Raw genomic sequence first — 25,453 nt, 5'->3', positions numbered from 1 at the left:
TTGTCCTCTTTTTCGTTCTCCAACTTCCTCTTCCCTGCGTCTTCCTCTCCTCTCTTTACGTATTATCCCCCACTCTACTCCTACATCTTTTATTCCCTCCCCATCACACTTTTGTCACCACTTTAACTTAATTTATGTCTGATTTTGGCTCTTCTGTCTTCCCTCCCTTCCCTCTGTCCTTCACCTCCCAGCATGCCACCCATCCTGCCAGACCTGCTCTGGTCCCTCCCAGGCCGACTGCACCTCCTGCCCCCCGCTGGCCTCCCTACAGAACGGCTACTGCAGGACGAGCTGCCAAGAGGGGCTTTTCCTCAACGCTGCCACTGGAGAGTGCAACAGTAAGTCAGCCAGTGTGTGTATGTAAATGTGTGTTTCTGTGTTTGGGTGTGTGGATGGAGGCGTGCATATTTCTTTGCCATTTGTGGGGAGCTTTCATCAAATACGCTGCCATGAGTGCTTGTATTTTTAGCCTGAGTGGCCCCGGTGGGAATAGAACCCCCAACTCTGGCAGAGTTAGTACCTTGCTCTGCCCCGCTGAGCTTTGCATGATCACGCACACAGAGACATAACCAGTCTGTTGCTCCAATAACCTGCATTATTCATGAGAAATGCCAACCATCTTTGTAAAATAGATGTTCTCAGATTGATATCTTTTACTTAAAAGCCCTGCAGTCTGTTTCTTTTGAACTGTCGGGTCTGAAATGATCTGCAGGGCTGCATGCTGGGGTAACAGTCACTGTTTTGACTGTGTGTTAAATGAAATAATTCAGCATTTTGTCCGACTGTTCTCCACAGGAACATATGGACACAAAGCAGGTTCTCTCTGTAGCAAAGAACAAAGATAGGTTCGGTAATTACAGGAGTGATTGACTGGCCTAGATTTGTTCACATGTAAATGGTCCCAAAAAAAAAAAAAAAATCTTTCCGTATTTCTGGTGGAGACACCTTTGATTATAAGAATTTAAATGAATGTTGTTGGAATTCACTCCTAAAAAACTAAAAAAATTCACTAAAATCGGTCCCATCAGACCAGATGGCAGGATTTAAACCTAAACGCTTTTATCACCTACTATAATTGAAATTATAGCAGCTGCTGCAGTTGGCCAATCAGCTGCCAGCAAATAAATCACAATAGAGTAAAATACCAGCTGAAAAAGTCGTGTTTATTTTCTAGTGCACATACTGAGGTCACTGACAGTTGGAGCACTTAAAGTCTAAGATGGACGTAAATCCAGTTGGATCAAAAGTACAAAGCGTGCACATGTTTTAGGAAATATCTGGTTCTTGACTGAAAAAACTTCTAATATAAGAGGAGAATATTATCCATCAATCCGTCCATCCATTTTCATCCACTCTGGGGCCGGATCGCGGGGGCATCAGGTCAAACAAAGCACCCCAGACATCCCTCTCCCCAGCAACACTTTCCATCTCCTCCTGGGGGACCCCAAGGCGTTCTCAGGCCCTGAGAACAACACGTTGACATGTCGTTTTCTATATGTTCTCTGACATTTATCCTAACGATATGAGGCGGTCTTTGTGGAAAAAAGCTTGTTTAGTGGACTAACTTTGCACTTGAAGGCTGCCTGTTCACTTACGTTTTAACAGGTCTGACGCTACTATGCGCCCTGGCTGTATCTAGGCTAACGGCTAACATGCTAACTATTATTTCTATGTCACTAGTCACTTGAAACAAATTTAGGATGATAGGAGACAGGTTGAAATAAACCGAAATTTCCCTTTAACTGTGTTTAACTGTCCACAACAAACTGAAGAAACATTTATTTCCATAAACGTATTTTCACCTTTCGGTGTAATTTAAGAAAATAAAACTTTTAATGAGTTTCTTGTTCACAGTTACACCTTTCAGAAAAACTCTACATGAAACATCCGCCAGGATAAAGATGAGCTTTCTTTAGATCTTGGCTAATAAACACCAGCCCAAGATCCTTCACACCTCCCTGCCCTAACTCCTCTTCCTCATCACACACAAAAAATGCTATTTGTCTTCAGCAGGCAAAATATGATAAACAGGGGATAAACAGAAAAGGTAAGACTGGAGTGTTTGTGTGTGAAGGTAGCTCCTGCTGTCCTCCTCCCTCTCGCTGGGTAATGAAATGAGTTTTTACCTATCTGGACCGTTGGCTGTAGATTAAAAACAGGCGTGTTTACATGATGGGAAGCCAGCATGGAAGAGATAGCAGGGGGGTGAACAGAATCTGGGGGGAAAAAATAGACGCATTGACTTTTAATTACAGTTTTTGATGACAGGCACTGTTTAGAGATGTGAAACTGCTCCTAGATTTTAGCTCACAGACACACACACACATGTGGACAGACACACACTGCTGGCTCGCGCACACACAAGCAGATAAGTGTGGTTAAACACACATATTTGTTTGCAAACACACACTTGCATGCAACCTAATCTCAAATGGGTCAAGCTCAGCCAGACGCGGTTAATGAAAGATACCTTGAGGCACCTCTGGGCCACAGAAATACTGGGGTCATCATTTCTGCATGGCCAGGACACACACACACACACACACACACCAGCACATATACACACACAAAGCTCCCTCTAATTCTCTTACTCGCAGATTTACTCATACACACATATTTTATCCCTCCTTTATTTTTTTATTCTCGCTTTATCCTTCTCTTCTTTCTGTCCCACACTTTCTCTCTCTCTCTCTCTCTCTCTCTCTCTCTCTCTCTCTCACTCTCTCTCACACACACACACACCCACCCTTGGATTACCTCTGTCCACCCAGCAGTACCTTCGCTGTTACATAACCTCTTAAGGCGATGAGGCTTTAGCTCTCAATCACGGGTTCATATGACGGCAGCCATCAGCAGCAGATGTCTCACTATTGGCTGTCTCCTCTTATTCTCCAAGTCAAATTTCTCTAAGGAGACCAATAAATGAACTGACCTGAACTTCCCCGCTGTCTGCCTTTCTCTCTCTGTCTCTGCTCCTCATTTGACTCATATTTGACAGCTGCTGCGTTCTTGTCGCTCCTATTTATTACCGCTAGCCACTCCAGTGAAGTGATTTGCCAAATTCCACAAAGGCTTGTCCTTAAAAATGCTCTTATCTTAAACTCTGTTCAGGGCCATCACACTCTGTCTTGAACTGCTGCTCGTTTGTGATTTATGCCTTTGCAGAAATGCCCACATCTATTGGAGACTGAAATATTCTATAGCCGTAAAAAGAGACGGCAGTGATGAAAATACATTTGTGTTGGACATGTGTCTCCACCAGTATGAAAACATTTTTTATTTTGGCTGAATTGCATCTTTTCCATAAATACCAGTGAGTTGGCTTTCTTTCTGTTTTCATGTGTCATTATCCCAAATGTTGACTGAGCCAACACTGACTCCTCCAAGCTGCTAAATTTATGACAGAAGTACCAGGTGAATGATGTGATATATATTGGCATAGCACAGAGTATTTAGTTTGGATTGCATCTGATTTTGTAACAACCTGGTAAAAGTGACCTGATTCTTTATGTAGTCCAGGCCTACAGTTGCTTCTGTGGACACGGGACCATCTTTGTGACCCTGTGCAGAGAAAGTTGTCATGGGTAACCCCATGTCTAGACCACAAGCGTATCTGACACATTCTTTATTTGCACGTCATGCAACAGATGCACTCTCATTTTTTATCTATGGAGCTGCCTGCACCACCTCTGTGAAGGCTCAGCTGCGCCTTGTGGGCGTAACTGTGACCTGAAGTGTTTATTCACGCTTTAATTTTTTTTTTTCAATAATACGTGCGTGCACGCCAGGTTCATGCCTGATAAAAAGATACTGAATTGATATATCTATCTAGATTTTGAAGCCTAGGCTGAGCAGAGTGTTCTGCTTCTGGACGAGGTCAGAGGGCAGCACATCCTGCTCTAGTTTGGATATTGAGGGCTGCAGTGTTTGTTCATGAGCAAACTATACGTATACTGCTTCTAGAGAAGTGCTAAGCTTTCCCTTTGCTCCGATCCTGATTGCCAGCAACTGTCTGCCCAAAGCGTAGCCACCGTCACTCTCTGTCACGCTAAATCACACACTACTCACTGCCCTTTCGAGCCAAGCTACTCTTATACCACAATCATATGCAACCGTGATGATGGAAAATGGATCAGTAATACTCACACATATCAAAGGAAAACCGCACACTGCAGATGGACCACTTCAGTGTTGCATCAACACTGTCCTCAAGCAAGGACGACACTGATAAGGCTCAGACAAGTCAACGTTCACACCTTGCAAACCTTGTCAACACTTAATATGGAGCTGCGCCTCAAACAAGCTGATTGAGCCATCAAACTCCTTTTTCTCAGCATATTACTGCCATAGATGATTTTCTCGAAGAGCAGAGGAGTGGAAATCAGTTTTCATGGCACGCAGTATCATTGTTCATCTTGTCTACACTGTTGAACTGTTGCAAGATTTTCTGTAGCTTGGCCATCCCATGTACGAAGGTACTGCCCATGCCGCAATGGCTGTTTGCTCGATTCCAGCCTCCATATTGTTCCTTCCAACACGTGAGTAGTAATAGATGCTAGGGATGCACGATGGCATGTCATCGGTATCGGCCGATATTGGCTTTAAAATGAAATATTGGAATAAGCCAACATACTAACAATATTGGTACATAATAATAATGATAATAATCTTTATTTATAAAATGCTGTTCAAAACAGAGTGACAAAGTGCTTTGCATGTCAGTAATTAAAACAGACAAGACATGAAAACTGAGAACTGATAAAAACACTTAAGTGTATAAAAACTGAGGCAATAAAAGACACTAAATAAATACACTTAAAACTCTATATACGTACATATATATTGGATATTGGCAAAAAGACATCATTCTAGACATCGTGATTTCCCAAAACTGAATACATACCACACATACACAAAACTGCTTTGCTAGCTCAATCATGTTGTAACTAAGATATCCGCCGGAAAAAATATGTTTTTCATGGACCGGTTATTGAGTTTGTTTACATGGCGGTGGAAGCTATGAACGAGCTAACCCTCGTCTGCTGAGTTTTAAAAATGCCGGCTATTTTGTTGTTTTCTGATGACATCACATCCCGCCTTGAGTATATCCAATCAGCACCAAGTAAATCCCCAAGCCCCAGCCAGGAGTTTTTCGGGGCCGTTCTGAGTACCTACTCCGAGGCAGGGACTTGTTTAGCCCCTGTAAAAGTTCTGGAACTCTGTCCTTCGGGGGTGGTTCCTGCGGTGGAGGCACGCACCAACGGCCCCGGCCCCGTAAAATTACCCCGAAATTCCTGCGGTGGAAACGGGCCTAATTTTCTAGGCAAAGTTCCTATTGGTGCACTTTTCCTGCTCTGGTGGTTCCTAACCCAACCTAGAGATGGAAGTGCGCTTGCTGAGACTGTAATTTGTAGTTCCTATCGCTGGTGATGAGAATCTGAGATTTATTTCTACCTTCGCAGGGTTGTTTTTGAGCATCAACAGAATAGTTGGATGTGGCTCACTGTAAATTAACATGAACCAAAAAAATCTGATATAAAATCGCAAATTGCCTGCAAAAGTGAGTCCACACAGTTTTTGCTGCTCATGCTGATCTGAGGTTCAGCCTGAGATGTGAGACACACATGAGGAGTTATATCAGCTGCAGTTAAACTTTCTTGCCAACCTGCTGCCTCTCCCTCCCTCCCTCTCTCTGTCTTCCTTCCTCTGAACTCTTTCTTGTCTGATGTAAAGAGAATCGACTTCAGAGCCGGTCACGTGGAAATGTTGAGATCTGAGCTCTGAAGGTCCAAACAAAAGAGAGTTTTCTGGAACACTTAAGCTCAAAGCTTACAGAGACTAGAATTTATTTTTGCGTCATAATTGTGTTGGAGCCATTATTTAACAACATACGAAGCTTAAAATAGTCCTGCACGTTGGATAACAGGAATGCATCACCATAGAAACAAGATATTGAATATTGGAATAAAATGTTCTTTTCTTATTTCAGCCTTGTCAATAGAGAACAAAAACCCTCCATGGAAACACATTAAAGACACGTTGTTGCCTACAGCAATGGCTGCTGTCGATGTCTCTTTTCATACATTTATCATGTATTGAAGCTGAAGACCGACATGAATTAGCTCCTCTACTACACCGCTGAACATGATAACTCCATTTTACAGATTTTAACATCATTTTAACATTTTATTTGCTAATTTAAGTTCTAATTTACAAGCTCTGTATAATTTATTTTTAGTAGCACAGGCAGTAACATTTCAGTGTGACCCTGAGCCGAGACGTTTGAACTCAGGAAGGCCTTGTTTAGTATTTACGGTGGTTAATGATCTAAAGATCCAAAGCGTTTATCTTTCATCTAACCGAAGGAGACCTCCGACATCAAATAAATAAAATAGAAGAAAATTAAAACAAACTAACCCTATAAACTTCTGCTGGCTGTAAAGAGAAAAAAGAAAATATCTTAATTGTTATTTAGGAGTGAAACAAAAACACTGACTTGGAGTTAATTAACTCCATGTGCTGAAGATGGGAGCGTGAAATACTTCTGTATGAGAAGACATTTGTCAAATTTGCTTTAAATCTTTTGTTGCCTTTGTTTCTTTACCGAGAAATGACAGATAATTACAGCTCAGTAGAATATGATGCGCTGCTCTTTGTGCCTTAACACTGTAATTATTGTTAGCTTCAGCACTAAAGCTGTGGCTTTTGATGTTCTGCACATGATGTTGACACAATTAAACTGTTGTTGCTTAGTCATTGTGTGCTCTTGTCCCGTACTTGTAAAGTAGAATGTCTGATTAAGACCTCTCTTCACACGTATTTGTTCTGCATCTGTTCTGCACTAATGCAGGCCTTTGTTTGAGTGACAGAGTGGAGCTAAATTGGAATAATGTACAACAAGATAAAAGTGCCTCCCAGCCAGTATCCAGAACAATCTTTATCCTAATTTTGGCATCCAAAAAAACAGCTGAACTTTTTCGTTTTTGGGCTACAGAGCCAAAAGTGATTTAGAGCTTGGCGTGAAAAGTAGGACTTCTTTAATAGCTGCATCTGTAAATCCATTCTTTGTTAGGGCAACATGTCTAGACAGGGTGAAGTCAGCGTCAGAGGACCACACAGCTTCTCTGTCTGCGATGCTCCGTCTCCTCTTACGCCTGTAACTTCAAATAAAGATGATGTCCCACTTTTGTTCCTCTTGCTTTCTGAACTTTTGTTGCACTCAGACTCCTTCCTAACTCACAGAAACAAGTCCTATACTCTTATCAACTGCAACAAGTCACATCAAAGTAACTAATTAAGGAACATTAGAGTCATTATTTTTGCTGTATGACTCTTGTTTAAGAAGTTTCTGCTCCGTATATTTCAGGAGATGCAGGGAAAAAAGCATGATAATGTCAGGTATAAATCCGGCCCACAGGAGAATATGATCATCCAGTCTGCGTGCCATGCATTTATAACTCCAGCATACCTTTTTATGCGCTTCAAAACTGGTAACTACGCCATAAAGAGGGACTCTGAGGACCCAAATCAATACCATTTTAGTTTTATATTCAGTTTTAGTCTGCACAGTCAATAATCCCTGACGCCTGAGTTATCTTATCTCCACCGTGGAGCCATTTGTTTAGCGCCCAGAGCCGGATTGCCTGCAGAGTGTTGGCAGGAGGAATGCTGATACGTGTTTTGTTGTAAAGTGATGTGATATGAAAGGTGTGGATGGGAGATGACAGAGAGGAAGCTCTTTTTTTCTACTTCTCCTTTTACTCTGTTGATATTGGACCTGCTTCAGAAGGAGAGTGTGACTCACCTGGGCAGATGCCACGCTCAGGAGTTTGTAGCTCTGCACACTGCTGTCAGAGGAACAGTTGCTCTGAAATGATCACTGTCTGAGTTAAATGTCAGCTACTCCGAAATAAATGCAAGCAGACAAATATAGCTGTCAGACAAATGAAGACAGATCAAAACATTTTCCAATTTAATTAAAATAGTTTACAATCTGGTGGCTACATCATTGACCCTGTTTGCACTCAATTATACTTTATGTCTTGAGGGAAATGTCTGCTATTATCAGATGTATGAGAAACGTGGACTACATGGACTTCACCAAATTGGTTTTCTGAGTGAAAAATGCCCAATCTTAACCATAACCACTTAACGAAAAGTTTACACTTCTTCAACTCCAAACATCTAAAATGGATCTCACAGCAAGTTAAAGTGAGGTCACATTACACGACTGGCCGACCAGTCTTGAGTCGCGGAGACAATCGTAATCTTTTGAGTGTTCATACCTGGCGACGTGTGTTTCTGTCATCGGGAGTCTCACCAACTGTGTTACGACCTGTGCGTGCACACCATAAGATTTCTCCGCTGACAGAGCCCCAGATAACGCGCAGACGTCACCAAACTACGTTTTGTCACGCGTGAACAAAACAGGATATTATGAAGTTCCCTGGCGCTAAACTTTACCTGTCATCATGGTTGTCCGACAGCTCCTGATCCTGTGGATGCCACCATTGTTGTTGTTGCTTGCTGGCTTGTCCTCCTCACATTTCTTCCGTCCTCCTGCGTGCTGATGTGGGACGTATCCCGCCTCTCATTGGCTGATGCTCTTTGTCAGTCGTGTCACACTTCTCCAGTTTTCTAGCATGCCAGATATCCAGTCCCAGTCACAGACGAGGGGCAACTTGCTTGTAGGCTTGTTCACACATGAGGACTCGTCGTGGCAGACTATCTGCTGACTCACCTCTGACCCAAGGTGGCTCTCAAGATCCTCTGCAACGTCAAAATCATGGTGAAAATCGTGTAACATGAACTAGGCTTTAGTGATTTGACAAATGTTACACATAAATCTACCATAAAAATTCCATGTTGTCAAACTGTAACTCAACATAGAGACAGACACTGCTGGTAAAATACCCAAGGCTAACTCTAATTAGCTGGCTAATTAGCTACTTAGTGACATAACTTACCAAAAAACACACTTCTTTGAAATAGATTGTTCGTACAGCCGTATAATTTGTCCAATAATTGCATAAAAAACTCTCCAGTAGGCACCAACACCACAAACACAGCCAAGAGGTCAAGTTCAGTGACTTGCTAACATGAGGCCAAGCAGACAGGTGGTAGCTTGTGACAGTAACCACCTGTCACTGTGGCCACGCCCTTAATTATATGAATGTTGAAATTAGCTATAGAGACCAGGGTACCAGACAGTAACCATGTTTATTTCTACTGTGAAGTCTATGGAGATTGATTGGCTTCTGGAGCCACCCTCAAGTGGCCATTTGAGGAACTGCAGTTTTTGGCACTGCCACATTGGCTTCATTTTTCAGCCCCAGAGGCTGGTGCTTGGTTTTAAAGTGAACTAATCAGGTGTGCCTTGATATAATACTTCTGTGATGCAGTTACAGTCAATCTTTATTTTGAAGCTGAATGTTTTCTGTGTTGCCAGCAGTGTTTTGAGGATTGAGGTAGTGGAAGTGGTTTCCAACATTTAAAACCCGCCCTAGATTCCAAGGGAGCCCCGACCCACACATTCAACGAAGTGGAAGATGAAGTTTCCCAGAACACCTTGCGAAGTCAGCAACTTCGGCAAGTTTTGGAAAACAATTTGTTACTGTACGATCAGAATGTAGGCTATACAAACAACAGAGCGTAAACTCATCAGCAACTCGGTTGGTGTCAAAATATTTAAACAAATCGAGTTACCCAAACAAAATCGACTAGAAGACGTCGTAGGTGCCTCCTGTTTTCAGCATTTCTTCTCCATTGCTCCATTGTTTTTCAGACGGAGAAAAATAAACATAGCACACGCCACAACGCTGGCATTTTCATACCTGAATGACTACCGGTATCTTGCATCGCTACTACGCGTGACATACGCCTGCATGTCGGCCACGCCAATTTGCATGAAGTGGTGTCCCATTTCTTAGGGAAAGATCTCTACCCTAATATGTCCTACTCCCCTCATCAAGGGTTATGTCGTAAACAAGTGCACTCAATACCAAGTGGAAGATTTAAGGGGTAGAAATGGGACTGGGCCTTAGTTGACCACAGCTGAGATTCTCTGCACTACCACAGCTACCTTTTCCTCCTGCTGATATCCATTGTTGACTCTTTGCAGCGAGTTATTTTGCTGCAAACATTTTTAGTTTTAATTAAAGGAAGAAATGAATTGGTATTTGCAAGTCTTTCTTGATTTTGTCAAGTTAAGTCTAAATTCACCAGATTTGTGACTTGAGTTTGTCTCTACTTGAAGTCATGTGACTCGAGAGAATCGAGTCAAAGAAGGACAGCAAATGAAGCTACGTTAGTACAGGAGCGTGACTCAGAAAAGTCTAGAACCTGCAATTACATGCTTCTATCTACTATCTAGCCCTTTCTTTTAGTTTAGGAATCTGTGTTCTTTCTCCGCTTTTATTTTGTTTATACACAATGAATGTCAGAGTAATCACGCATCAAGATTTGTCCTCAAGTACAGGGATGACTCTGTTATTGTAAGCCTTCTTCATGGATCATAACACGATCATGGCCCAGTACTGGATGAATTTGTGATTTGGTGTGACCAGTCTTTCCTCCACTTTAACGTGTCTTTAGTGTCTGGGCACTGTCTTAGATGACAAGAAGCTGAGAAGTTTTGATGTAGAAAGGAGTGTCATGAAAATGTTCCATTCTTCTTTTATCACATCAGTTTTTTCCTCTAACATTGTTGGTTTGATAACGTGAGCCATAAAAACAAGAACAAGTTGGAAGAAGTGGCCAAGTTGTGCTGTAAGATCACTGGTATTACTTTTAATTACCTCCAGCATCCGTACGCAGACAGGGTCACCTCTAAATGTTGAGTTTCACATGCTTCCATTGGGGCAGAGGTTTTGCCTCCCTAAATGCAGCACTAAGCGTTACAGATTGTCCTTTGTCCCGTCTGCTGTTGCTTTTCTTAACCAGCAGTGATTATTAATATCCATGATTTACCTCTGGCAGTGTGTGATACTGGATACTGTGTGTTATGTTTCCTCCTGTGTGTCTGTTTTGTTGTAGTCAAGACTACTGTCTGTATCTCAAATTGCCCCTCGGGGACATTAAAGGTTTCCTTACCTTACTCACTGAGAGCTCTGTAACAAAACAAACTCTCATGGGTTGGTATTATCAAAAGTAGATAAGTTTCCAGTTAATTCACTGTCTCTCCTCTTGACTCTAAACTTCCTCAACTGGTGCCTCTCAGTGTTTAGTCTTGTTTAGTCCCAGTCTGTGAAACATAGATCAACAGGACTGAGTTTAACCAAAATGAAACCACGAGCCAAACAATCAGAGCCTAAAACTCAAGCCACATGGCAGAATGTGGAGGCACACAGGAGGAATGAAAATGTATGATTCAGCACTCAGATCTTTGGTTTTTAAGACTCGAGACTGAAGGTAAACAAGGGTTTCACCCTCAGGGCCTGGAGACAGACTCTGCTGGTGTAAGCAGAGTCAGCACCATCTCACTTCTAAAACTTCTGCATCTTTTTATAGGAAATGAAACAATGGAATAAAAAAGTAGTAGTCTAAAGAAAGTACGAGTATGTTTAACCAAGCCATGGAAACAGGGAGTTAAAGATAGCATGCCTGTGTTGCAGGGCAACGATGTTAAAAACAACACGTGCTCTTTTTGAGTTTGTGTCAGGTAAGAACAGAAAAAGTTGCATGAGAAGTGTGTTTATTTCCTGTGTTGTCACTTGGTCTAAGATTCAGGTTGCTTCAAGTGTAGTTCATGCGTCATTTTAATTCACTTGTTTCCTTATTTTCGCTTTTACCTACACTTTAAAATCTTCTCTTTTTCTCCTTGAAAGCACTTCTAAACTCTCAAAAGTGAAATACAGCTGCTCCTCATAAAGGGTAGACGTGATCACCTGTCGCATTTCTGACTAAATCCACATCTTGCTGTCACACAGTTTGATATACGTCTGCTTTCCTCTTGTAATCCCTCCAGACTTTTCTCATTTACTTTAACCTTAACCACGAGAAGTGCTTTCATGGTCTTAACTTTTATTTTCTTGCCTCCCAACACCCCTGCGTGATGAGCCTCTTTATCTGTCCCCTCACCTGGCGGACACACAACTCCTCACCTGCAGAGCCCTGTTGTTCTGCTTCACACAGTAGATAGTTATCTCAGCACGGATGGATAACTTTAAGGTCCCCACCACTGTGCCGGCCAGACACAACCCAGACACCATCAGATAAAACGCCACAAGGTGTTCATCATTGTTCTGCTAATCTCCGCTCCATTTCAGCAACCCTGCTGCGCTTCGTTCCGTGGGTATATACGGGTCCGTGGGTATGTGAACAGCGTGAACCAGCTTTTATCTCAACGAAATAGGGAAATCTATGATTGAGAGTAAATAGATGAGGAAAGAGAAGACAGATAGGACACAGTGTGTTAAGCCCTAATTTCTTTTCCAGTTTTATTTCTCACTAAAGAATCATTACTTAGGATTAATTGGTGTATTTTAACACCCAGTTCCAGCACTTCTACGCGACACATCCTCATTAAAATCTTACTTTTCTAAATGTTTCTTTTGTGTAATTATTCTTCAGAAATTGCTCGTCTCCATGTGTTGCCTTTCTTTTGTATGTTTTTTTTCAGAAAGCTCCCACAGGTTTTGAAACTTCTCAGAAGATTACAGATTTTTTGAAGTAAATATAGATCAAAAAGTTTTTCTGAATAAATGGAAGTCCTGGTTTGTTATTCAAGTATTACAGAAGGTTGTATGAAGATTCATCAGCCTTGTCTCTGCCCTCAGTTTGACACTGAAACACCAGAGATCTTGGATTTAGACTGTTGACCACAGACATAAAACCTTTTTGACAACCTTGGATGTCAGAGAGAAACCCTTTTAGATCCTGTAAATGTCCATATATTTGATCTCCAACTATAGGGAGAAGAGTGAAAACATCTTTTCCATCTAGAAAAACCGTCAATGAGAAATACTCTCCAGTTCTGATATAACTGATGCTACTGCAGCATCTACACTGTATGCTAACCTCCGTAGGAGCCGCCATGGTTGGTTTGAACGAGCAGTCACCTCTCCATGTCATCATACATGTATAAACTACACTGTAGGGATGAGCGAGTACACTATTATCTGTATCTGTTCAACCAACTAAATTATCTGTATCTGTATCTGCATCTACATCTGTATCTGTATCTGTACCTGTACCTGTACCTGTATCTCTATCTGTTCAACCAACTAAATTATCTGTATCTGCACCTGGAATGGGTGGGGTTTATGACATTAGTGGGTGGAGTTTAAATTGTAAGTGGGTTGGGCAAGTACACCATTATCTGTACCTGTATCTGTATCTGTACCTGTACCTATATCTGTGTCTGTTCAACCACCTAAATTATCTGTATCTGTAAATGTACTCAGAATGGGTGCAGCTAGAACCAGAAGTGGGTGTTGCATGGACTAGAAATGGGTGGGACCAAACCAGAAGTTGTTCATTTAAGCCTGAAATTGATTAGAAGTTGCTATATTTATTATTTATTGGAAAACTACTCACAGAACAATCTCAGGATTCAGGTCAGTTTTAATCACAAGAGTAACAGATCAAATATAGCTATCTAAATGGGTTTTACTTCATCACCAGTACAGATATTACTGGTGATAGAGATATATACTCATACTGCTCCTCACAGCATGCTGATTTGTGACATGTGACTTAAAGCCTGACAAGATGGATTTGAGTGTGATCCCATTGTTCTCGCATGATCTTGTGATATCACAAGAATCTGTGTTCCCTCTGAATCCAAAAACAGAAATTTAAACACAAACAGGATTTTTCCAGGCACTTCATCTTGGTGACGGAACAAAAGTACAGCGGTAGAAGCAACTTGTGACTTTGATGGCTCGGTGGTAACCTTAGATTTGCAGACTCTTGCAAACCTCCTAAAAATATTCTTGTCTTGCTGTTTTATGGTGTGACAGTGCTGTGGTTTAGGTCTGGTTAGGTTTAGGCACAGATAATGGTTTCAGGTTGAAATGCATGTTTAAAACATGGAAAATGAGATCTCATGGAAGTTTTCATGAGTTTACTATCCAGACAGAACTGACTTTGATGTTGGCTTGCTGTTTATCTGTATACAGTGTGATGATGTAAGAAATGTAAGCCTTTCTTCTCATGTGTGTCCTTCCTACAGAGTGCAGCTCAGACTGTCAGCGCTGCACAGCTGACCTCCAGATGGGCGTTGGCAGCATTTGTCTGTGGTGTAAAGTGCCGAGGACCTGGCTGCTGGGCGACCACTGCGTCTCCCACTGTCCCCACGGACACTACGGCTGGCACGGAGCCTGCATCAGTAAGGACTTTCACTTCCCTGCCTATATACAGTATATACCAAGGTCAGAGGTCAGGCTGGAGCTCCCCTGAATGTAAAACATGCAAGAATAATACCACCAACGCTTGTATGTTTTATTCATCCATCTAAGATCTTGAAATTGGGGTCATGTTGTTGACCTGGTACAAATTTTTTTTCTTGACCCTCTTCAGAGAAGAATGACTGAATACAAAGCCAGTGTTTAAATAACCATTCTGCTTTATGAATAAGTCTCTACTATGTCACGGGTTATTCTTTTTATTTAGCAGTGGAATTTATTCCAGTGTTCATCTCCTCAGGCTGTAGAAGGACATAAGGAAACTGCTCAGAGATACACTTCCTGATTCTGTTATAATGCCCAGTAGTGCACTAAATCCCCAAATTTACTCCCAGCTCACTGTCGATGCTTTAACGCTCAGCTGCAAACTGTGTAGAGATTCAAAACAATGACTGGGCAGATATTTGGGGATTTGGAGGAGTTACTGTGTTTGAGGAAACCTGTATTATTGTTTAAACTGTTACTGTGCGCGAGAAATGAGAGAACAAAAGGCTTCATGTTGGAAAAAGACGAGAAGTGTTTTAGTGAATCACTAGTACAGGATTATATGGCTATCATCACCCCCATTGGAATCATTATAGCGATTATTATTACATTATCATTACTGGACTCATCAACATTTTCTCATCATTCTCATCAGATGGTGTATTAATTAAAGGTACACACTACTGAGTGCAACAGTCATGACATACTGCCGTTGCAAATAACACTGCAAGCTCTCTTTGTCGGCACTGGAGGTTTTTAACCAGACTGTATTAAATAATAGACTTAGCCACCGTCACGTCACCCATAGGTTTGTGGACTCCTTTTTTGAAGCATCCAGTTTGGCGTTTTCGCTGTTGCCATCTTAAATTTTTGGAGCCAGAAGTGACATTGTTTGGACAAGATGGTTAAGCTAACCTTAGTTAGCTGCTAATGCTAATTTCTGCTAGTTAAAAACTAGCTTAAAACCATTGAATCAAAATGAACTTGCCAGAGAAAAACATCTTACTCCTCATGTTATGTTCACACCAGGTGCGAATAAAACAATTTGCGTGAGTGATATATTTGTAAAGTCAATGTAAAGACATGATTAGACGCAAATTCCCACCTGGTAGCGCGATGGACACAGTGAAAATGACACGAATTAAGTGGTAAGAATGATGCAAATAGTGCGATTTTATGTTTCTGTTTGGAAAATCTGAAGTTCAGTTACCAATTGTCCCACGATAGCCAACCATCATTGAGATCCTTCAGGGTCATATGACTCCAAGAACATACCAGCGGAAGCTCATTCATCGATTCAGTGATTTCACATGCTTATGACACGAGTTTTTTTGCCTATATGAAGCGAGTCATCACAAAATATTCTGGCGTTCAAGCTCTAGAACACAACATTAGAGGGTCTTTTAGTCCAACCAAACACTAAACAAGACTTTTTAGGCGACCAAAACGTCACAGTTCACTGTATAAACTGAAAACACACTGAAATAGCAACAGCTACGACTACACCTGTAAATCTGAGTTTACACCATGGTTACGTTGTCGCTGTGGAAGCGACTTGTCAATGAACAGCACCCACCTGTCACTAAAAGCAGCCTCACCCTTAAAAATGCATAACTTTAAACCTTAATAAAATGTAAACAGATGAATTATATAAAAACTGGACCCCTGTAGTTGCCGTGAATGTTGGAATTAGCTATCAGGACCAAAACTGTTTCTGTACCAGGCTGTAAACATGTTTATTTCTGCTGTAAAGTTGGGTTATTTGACATGGAGGTTTATGGGGACTGGCTTCTGGAGCCAGCCTCAAGTGGTCATTAGAGGAACTGCGGGTTTTGCCACTTCCAGGTTCATGTTTCAGCCCTGGAGGTTGCGTCTTGCTTTGTACACACTTATGGATGCACACAGGGCTGTTACAGGACTCTGGACTCCTAAGAACTTCAAGAGCACAGAGCTGTATTTAGTTGTTCAAAACTTTCCATTGTCCACTGTGTTCTGCGTTATTATACATCCATTGTTTTCCTCTGTTTGACGCTTGACTGGCGTTCTTTTAATTAGGGGAAAATTAGCGCCACCTTCTTCTTATCTCAGCGAACCCATTCCCAGTATTCACGTAACAGCAGTGGCTGAAAAAGTTCATAAGGTCACATTTTCTTTTGCCAACTTTCTAAATAAATGTGGTGAAAATTTGCGCTACATATGGAGGGAAACCCACCTACTGTCTTTATCACCCTCCTCATCATCCTAATCCCCCTGACCACCATCATCTCTATTCTCCTGGTCCTCGTCATAATCATTGTCGCCTTTTCATCATCATCACCTTCATCATCATGCTGTGGTTTAGCAGCTCAGCAGCTGCAGCCGCTGCCTCCATACGGAGCTGCTGTAAATCTGCGCACAGATGTAAATGCAAAGTGTGAACAGGAAGCTTCAGGCTGCGAGAGCAAAACCTCTGGAGTCTCATTTAGCTGAGCCATAGGCACTCACCTCCATGTACACACACACACACACACACACACACACACACACACACACACACACACAGCCTATATGTATGCAAAAAGAAAGATAGACAGAAATAGCACTTGTATATACAAACCAAACAAGCACAAATAAACCTCTGCTTACACACAGATGCTGTTGATTCAGGCCTGATGATACATTTCGCCACCTCAGAGTGAATTTTAGTGAAGTTTCCATCTTTTCAGCCGTTTTTTGGTGGTGTTGATAATTAATATGCACGGCTGGATATAAGAAGTGTGTGGTGGTGGGGTGTGGGGAGTGTGAGCAGAAGAGCAATCTGAGAATGATTAGACCCTTGATAGTGATTAGTGAGACTTATGAATATGTATTTTTAAACTCAAGAATGTGGCTTTAATTAGAATTTAGATTTTTTTTTTTTCATCAAGGACTTGATATTTCAGCAGCTTTTAGTCCTCCAACTTTTCTGAGAGTTTCAAGATGTTCACAGTGGGTGTGTAACTACAGTTATGATTTCACACTGCATATTCTGTTCTCATATCATGTTCTCCTTGTATTATGCTTCCATGGGTCAGTTCCCAACAATGCTGCGTTATTTTACTGTTTACCTCGTTCATAAATTCATAGCAGTAAGTTTATGTGTTGATACTGTCGGTTGTGACACGTTCATGCTGCATTATTCTATTTTATCTCACATGTTTATGCCTCTGGCATTATGTTGTCGGGTTGTTCATCCGTCCATCCAATTTTCATAAAAGCAATATCTTAAGAACGCCTTGAGGGACTTCAAAATTTGGCAGAATTGTCCACTTGGACTCAAGGATGAACTGATTAGATTTTGGTGGTCGTAGATCAAAGGTCAAGGTCACTGTGACCTGGTCTGTCTTCTTCTTGTGAATGCCATATGTCAAGAACAAATTGAGGCACTTGCTTCACATTTGGTACACACATCCACTTGGACTAAACGATGAACTGATTAGAATCTGGTAGTCGAAGGTCAAGGTCACAGCGACCTTGACCTTTGACCTTGAGGGAGTGCTCTCAAACCATGAGCACCTTGAGGGTGTTCCCTTGAATTTGGCACAAATGTTCACTTGAACTCAACAGTGAACTGAGTAGAATTCGGTGGTCAAAGGTCAAGGTCACTGTGACCTTACAGATATGTTTTTGCCCACAACTAAAGAATTCATATGCTAAGTATGCCAAAATGTTACAAAAAAAAGCTAATAGGATAGCACAATCAAGTGAAGGTCAAAGGTCAACTTCACTGTGACATCGTAAAGTTCTGTAAAAATCTCTTTCTGGCTGTTATTCAACGTCATATCTCAGGAACAGAGGGGGAGACATTTGGTCAGATACTGAACTGATGACATTAATCTCGGGTGACTGTGCTGATTGTGTAGATCTTCTGTGCATAGGGGGAAGATGTGTGTGGAGCCTGCATGTTGTCACAGACATTCTCTTTTTCTTTTTACCCAGAATGCCATCCATCATGCGATGCCTGCAGTGGGGCAGGGCCCCTCTCCTGTACCTCCTGCCCCGCCGGCAGCGTTGTGTTGCCCTCTGGTCACTGCGCTCCCAAATGTCCCCTCGGTTACTATGATAATGGTCACAGGATGTGTCAGGGTAAGTAGGGTAACTGCCTCTGCATCCTTCTCACCTGGAAGATAAGATATACAGATTCAGGGATGTTGGTGCACAGAATCTATAGCGGTAACACCTCCAGGATTACATCTGAGATTACATGATGTCCGGGGATCCCTTGATGACTCACAGGCGGTGGACAAAATAATGAAAACACTGCACAGCACAATAATAACTTTATACTTCTCCTCCATATTGTACTTTTTACTGCACTACATTTGTCTGACAGTGTTAGTTGCTTTTTAGATCACAGTTTTTCCTTTCCAGTGAAAACAATGTATCTTAAGATTTGCTGATGTTGAACATTTGTGATAAACTGAAGGATGATGTGTCCCTTTATGTGTTGAGAAAATTCTCCTACTTTTTAAGCTAAATAAACTCTAAAAACCATCTTGGATCAGCTGGAAAATGCATCGTCACAAAGCTGAAAACAGGGCTGTTTTTTTGACACCATGAAAAGTTGACTTTTTAAAAATATGTGGTTCTCACAGAGAAGTCACACTACAAACATACAATGATCTAAGGTCTGTAGATTAAACTATCCAACAGTATATTAAGGAGTTAAAATGAGCACGGCCTTAAACATTGACAGCAGTAGAATGCAACATACAAAGGAAAACACTGACAGGGAACACTTTCCTGCACAATCAATACTTTACTTATGATATTCAAACTACATTACACTGATACATACTTTAAAGTAACATTTTGAATCTTTACTGATACAGTTCACTAATGTCCTTCTCCACCTTCTGCACTATATCTATTTACAGTATTCGTGACTGACGTACCTGCGATTGAAGCAGGAGCTCTGTATTGTTTGAACTTACATAAGTCGTCTTATGTTGCCTTGAGAAAAGCTGACACATACAGCTACCGGTATTCAGAATAATTTGACTTAACATTTGCAGAAGCTTTAGTGACTACAAAGCACTCAGACAGTGCATACCTCTGCCAAGGCTGCTTAAAAATAAACGTATTGAAAGATAATCATGGGATGCATGAGCCAGGATTTTTTTTCATTCAAGTACATGCAGTTGGTTGATGAGAAAATTGTACAAATATTTATAAATGCCCTGCCTTGACTTACTAATAAATCCTTTGAATGATTCCTGGACCTGCGCACAGAATTAGCTGTTTTTGCTTTTGTGTGTTGCCTGACTTTCAGCGCAATTTCCTATAGATGTGAGGGTTATTTTTATGCTTCTGTGCCAGTAATAGCTGTGGCATTATAAGAGGCATAATGTTTTCAGGTTGTCCATCTAATCCCCTTGTCCGTCCGTCCATCCCATTCTCGTGAACACAATATTTCAAGAGGGCTTTGAGGGAATTTCTGTCAATTTGGCACAATTGTCCACTTGGGCTCAACAATGAGCCAGTTAGTCTTTGGTGGTTAAAGGTCAAGGTCACTGTGACCTTATCTGTCTCATTCTTGTGAAGGACATATCTCAAGAATACCTAGAGGGACTTTTTTTTTTTTTTCCAAATTTGGCACAAACATTCACTCAGACTCAAAGATACATTCAGTTTTGGTCGTCAAAGGTCAATGTCACCATGACCTTTCATCCATCTCATTTTTGTGAATGCGATATCTCATGAATAGCTTGAGGGAATTTCTTTAAATTTGGCTCAAACATCCATTTCGAGTCAAGGATGAACTGATCAGAATTTGATGGTCAAAGGTCAAGGTCCCTGTGACCTTGTGTTTGTCCTTTTTTGTGAACATGACATCTCAAGACGCCTTGAGGGAATTATTTTTTTTTAATTTGGCACAAACGTCTACTTGGACTCAACAAACTGATAAACTGCTTAGTTTTAGGTGGTTTAATGTCAAGGTCACTGTGACCATGTCTGTGTCAAATCTGGCACAAATGTTAACTTGGACTCATCAAACTAATTCCATTTTGGTGGTCAGAGGTCAAGGTTACCATGACCTTGTGCCAGTCTCATTTTGTGAACAGGATATCTCGAGCAATTTTTTTTAAATTTGGCACAGACTTCCACTTGGACTTAAGAATGAACTGATTAGAATTTGGTACTCAAAGGCCAAGAGGAAGTGATGACAATTTAAGTCTGAAAAGTCAAAAGTCAACATCACTGTGACATCTTAATGTTCTGCAGTATGAAAAACACTTTACTCTGTGCTGTCGGGGGGATGATGTGTGTGAAGCATCCATGTTTTTACAGACATGGATGTAACAGGCAAAACAACACAACACATTCTTGTTGGATGTCATAGTCATAGTGTAACTGTAGTCTTATGAGCCGGTGGATCATTTGCAAACTCAACAAAAGTTGTGCAACAAAAGTGTCAGAAATGATGACAAATGTGAAACATGATAAAACCATATTGTCCAAGTGTTCAATACTTTGACCATCCCTGGATTCAACACAGCTACATTCAGCCAGTATCTGGTGGCGGCTGGTGTAATTACATCCTGTCACTGATCTCTTCCTCTCTGACCTTGTATCTAACCTGACCTCCATGTCCCTGCAGCGTGTGACAGCCAGTGCCTGACGTGCGACATGGCCGGGGTTTGTACATCCTGCCGTGACCCGGCCAAGGTGCTGCTGTTCGGAGAATGCCAATATGACAGCTGCGCCCATCAGTACTACCTCAACACCACGACCCGGGCCTGCAGAGGTACGCAGCCATCACCGTGACAACCCAACACACACTGCAGGGGCACAGGGAAGGAGAGGGAGAAACACTGGGTTAATAATGAGCATATGTAGTGCGCCCTTTATGATATCCATAAATTATTCTCCATCCATATTGCATGTAGTGCAGTGTGCTACATCGAGTTTATGGGGTCCATTGATCAAGTAATAAACTGTGGGACCAGATATGCAAATCCTAAACATTGCTTGTGCGTTTTTTAACTTAGTATTAAATCTTCCAGTGTGCAGAGAAGCTGATGAATGAGCCTCAGAGGATCCATGACCACACTGACTAACTTGTCCTTTTTTCATTCTGCATGCAATAACTCTGTTCGTATATTTAATTACACACTAACCAGCCCCGACCACTTCCCGTCAGACTGAATCTCACTCCGCTTTAGTGCCAACTCACAAATAAGATGTGTGAAAATATGTTTTCTCCTTTGTGCTTATCTCGAAGAGTAATGACTAGATGGGATTTAGGTTCAGAATGCAAACAGCCCGACTGTGTTGTCATGCTGGCTTAACACTGATATCAACTCTAATTCACAGAAAGCCATTTCATGTGAAGCTTACTACTTCCAACAAAACGTCACCTCGCAGACTTCCCTCTATCAGCGATTTGGTTCAATGTAATGAGATTTTTACAGGTATCAGGGGCCCAAAGGAACTGGCCCCTGAGATGGAACCACCGCCTCCCATGTCTAACACGGGATTAGAAACTAAGCTAACCGCTAGTGGCAAGATAGACAGTTTGATTTCCTGTGAGGCAGCTAGCAGTGCCTCCCACCTCGACAGGTGGTTTCAGCCATCCAGCCCATGACGCTGTGTTTATCCCCCCAGCTAGCCGCAGTCGCTACCTGGATAATCCACTGAACCTTGGATGAACCCAGAGCGATAGAAAGCAGCACTGCTTGCTGCTCTCTGAAAACTGAAAGGGCTTTGAGGACCCTCTGGGAGACTTTGAGCCACAAGGGAAATTTCCCTGAGAGGATCTCTAGCAGTATAACCCCGTCAGCACTTCTACAAACAACCTACATTCATTTGGATTTATCAATGATCTTTTTCTCAGGAGAACCCCCTAATTTTACCTCTAAGCTTTTTTGGATTCTCAGGAAAACCCTGTAGTTTAGTGTAGTGTAGTGTAGTAGCTTTCTACTCTCCTGCTGTGATGTAAGAAAGTAAATGGTGTCAGAGTTTCAACTATGTAGGTTTGGACCCATGTGCAGAACTGACTGATGAGGAGGCAGGCAGGAAAAGTGCAATGATTTACTGTCAAAAATGTAACAACCCTGGAGTCTAGAGGAATGCAGGTAATGGCAGGCAGCAGGTGGAGGTAAATCCAAAATGCGTCCAGGACACTTGGAAAACTAAACTCTAGGGGGAAAAACACCTCAAGGACAAAACAGCTCAAACAAATCAGTGGAGGAGGTGCAGACAACGAACAAAGAGCTGGGTTAGTATATATAGGGAGTGACTGACACAAAGAACACAAAGAAATGAAACCAGAAACAACACAGAAGATATAAGAAAATGAAACAGGAAACATGACTGAATAAACGCAACAAAGTAAGACTGAAGACCTAAAACCTAGAGAACAAAATCCTCAATAAAGAAACATGTGAAAGCAAAGAGAGATTAAAGATATGGTAGATAGTCTTAAACAGAAGTCTGAGGGCCTCTGGCAGGACTGTGACAAATGGTAGAGGGTGAAGATATGAACGGTATGATGTGTTACTGCTTCTCATGAGGTGGTGTTTACCAGCAGGACAGTGATCAAAAAGAATCTCCTCTTCAGGATTTAGTCATTTCAAGGAAATGAGGATGTTTTTGGGTAAATATAAAAATGTGGAACTTATATTAAGATCTAAATGTGGATCGCAGTTTTCTTTTCCTCACCATATGACTCAGAAAAAGTTCACTGATAGTCCAATAATTAGTTTACCAGAAAAATAAAGATGTTAATTGTTAGCAACCATGGTGGCCTTGCTCAAGGGATACCAATGTGAGTCAGTCAGTTGGTCCAACACTTTACTAAAAAGCAAAAAATCTCACAAACCAATGGACAGATTGTTTTTTTCCACAGACCCTTATACTAGACAGTGTATCTTAATGAGTTTCTGTGTTGCACGTCCAGCATGTCGACAGTTCTTGAGTGAAATTACTTTACAACTATTGAACGTTTCTCCCCACCGAGGTCATGATAATACGTTTGGCGATGATATCATAATGCTCTTAACATGCTAAACCCTTGCTTTATGAACTACCAAAGTCATTTAAAGTGAGCAGTTTATTAATTAACTTCACCAGAGGATCAAAACAAACTTTTATCCGTCTTACAATTTGGTTTTCTTTACGATTGGCATAACTGTCCAATAAAGCCATTAGCCTGGCTGCACACTCTTTAACATGTCAGTTTAATAATCATTAAACAACATAAACATTTTTTGTCGAAACTTTATATTCTGTATGATATAAAGGCCTTCTAGTTTCCTCTGTAATCGCAGTAAGTCATCTCTTCTTTGTGAAATCTGTGTCCTACTTTACTTTGAATACAACACCAACACACCAACACAGAGGGTTTTATTTGTCCTAATTGTGTTTAATTCTCTTGTCAATATTAATGGAGCGCAGCGCAAACACAACAGATGTGCAGGTGATAAGAGAGAAAGGGAATTAAAAAACACAAACAGGTTTGGAATAAATCCCCTTGTTGAAAAGAGTTTATTAATCTCTCTTGCTCTCTCTCTCCCTCCTCTCTTCTGTCCTGCTCTCACCTTTTGCTCTCACTTCTAATCCCGACATCCCCGCACACAAACACATACACACCTCCTCCTCCTCTGCTGCTCTCCAACCTGTTTCCAGAGTGCGACTGGAGCTGTAACGCCTGTAAAGGCCCTCTGCGGACAGACTGCCTGCTGTGCATGGAGGGATACGTGTTGCAGGATGGAGTGTGCACTGAGGGGTGCTCCCCCGGCTCCTATCAGGACGGAGACAAATGTCTCGGTCAGTTCAGCAGAGAGCAGATAAGCTGACTCACATCACACTGAGCAACAATGAATGTGTGCAGCTACGATAGATTAGATTAGATTAAACTTTATTGTCTTTGCACAGAGTACGGGCACTGAGACAACAAAATGCTGTTAGCATCTAAACCAAAATGCAAATTTTGCAGAATAAAATAAAGAATAATCTGTAGCACCAGCTGCATGTATTTATCCTTCTTTTGCTCTGTTTTTCTTTTATCTTCCTGCATTAGTGAGTGGTTGAAATAGCTGTTCAGAGATTTTTTTTATCATCTGTTTCTTATTAAAACAGTTAATCAGCAGCAGGGGATCCAAGAGGTTCCTTGAGACCCCTTTACCAGTCTGAACTCTGATGGTTTTCCATGAACTGTTCAGGTCAAATTCCTCTTGTTAAGAACATTAAAGTTCTTTACAGCTCTTTTTTAATTGATGTGAACCACCGTACTGTAATATAATCATAATAATGTTTTTATTACATGCAAAATATTCTCCAGTGTGCCAAATTGTCATCATTAAAATCTGAATGTAATCCACAGAAAACTAGAAATGAAGTAAATGTGCATTTCAAGTTTGAAAATATTATAGAATAAATGTTTTTCATGTCTTAGTCATTCCCTCTGAAGCTCCAACTTCCTGTCACTTCAGTTTGATCCTTGTGTTTAACGCTCTCAGTGTGTTTCTGTCTCTCTGCCAGGCTGTGACGATCACTGTTTGGAGTGTCGGGGTCCCGGGCAGTGCCATCAGTGCCAGCCTCCCTACGCCACGCTGCAGGGTCAGTGTGTGCTGGAATGTGGCAGAAACTACTTCCTGGACGCCTCCTCCCAAATCTGCAAACGTAAGGCTTCATTGAAAACAGTGCTTTTTTGTGAATTTCTTGTATTTCATGCCTATTTAAAGGTCCAGTCTGTAGGATTTAGGGAGATAAATCGGCAGAAATGGAGTATAATATAGTATAGTATATATTCTTTAGTGTATAATCACCTGAAAATAATAATAGCTGTGTTTTTGTTACCTTTGACTGAGCTGTTTATATCTACATAGGGAGCAGGTCATCATCCCTGGAGATTCACATTTTGCACTGCCATTTTCAACAGTAGCCCAGAATGAAAAAAACAAACACAGGCTCTGGATAGGGCTGTTCACATTTTCATATCAGCCACTGTAGTTAGAAGCCCCTCCATGACAGGCAGCATTGGAAAAAACCCACAGATTTGTAATGTGGAACAGTATTATTGTGTGTTTTTACCAGATTAA

The 25,453-nt window shown here is 41.4% G+C and overlaps 1 protein-coding gene across 1 annotated transcript in view; it reads left to right on the top strand.

Annotated features, from left to right (window-relative positions):
- The window catches only part of fras1 (Fraser extracellular matrix complex subunit 1), a 402,098-nt gene that overhangs the window by 233,773 nt on the left and 142,872 nt on the right, over positions 1-25,453 (top strand). The window contains exons 19-24 of the mRNA XM_049578302.1: positions 192-338; positions 14,174-14,329; positions 18,348-18,494; positions 21,010-21,156; positions 24,039-24,179; positions 24,894-25,034. Coding sequence (XP_049434259.1) covers positions 192-338; positions 14,174-14,329; positions 18,348-18,494; positions 21,010-21,156; positions 24,039-24,179; positions 24,894-25,034 — 879 coding nt within the window. The remainder of the gene's footprint in view (positions 1-191; positions 339-14,173; positions 14,330-18,347; positions 18,495-21,009; positions 21,157-24,038; positions 24,180-24,893; positions 25,035-25,453) is intronic.

This window comes from Epinephelus fuscoguttatus, linkage group LG6 (genome assembly GCF_011397635.1).
Source record: "Epinephelus fuscoguttatus linkage group LG6, E.fuscoguttatus.final_Chr_v1".
NCBI lineage: Eukaryota > Metazoa > Chordata > Actinopteri > Perciformes > Serranidae > Epinephelus > Epinephelus fuscoguttatus.
Note: the sequence above shows the minus strand (reverse complement) of the source record. Positions and strands in the feature narration are given on the sequence as shown.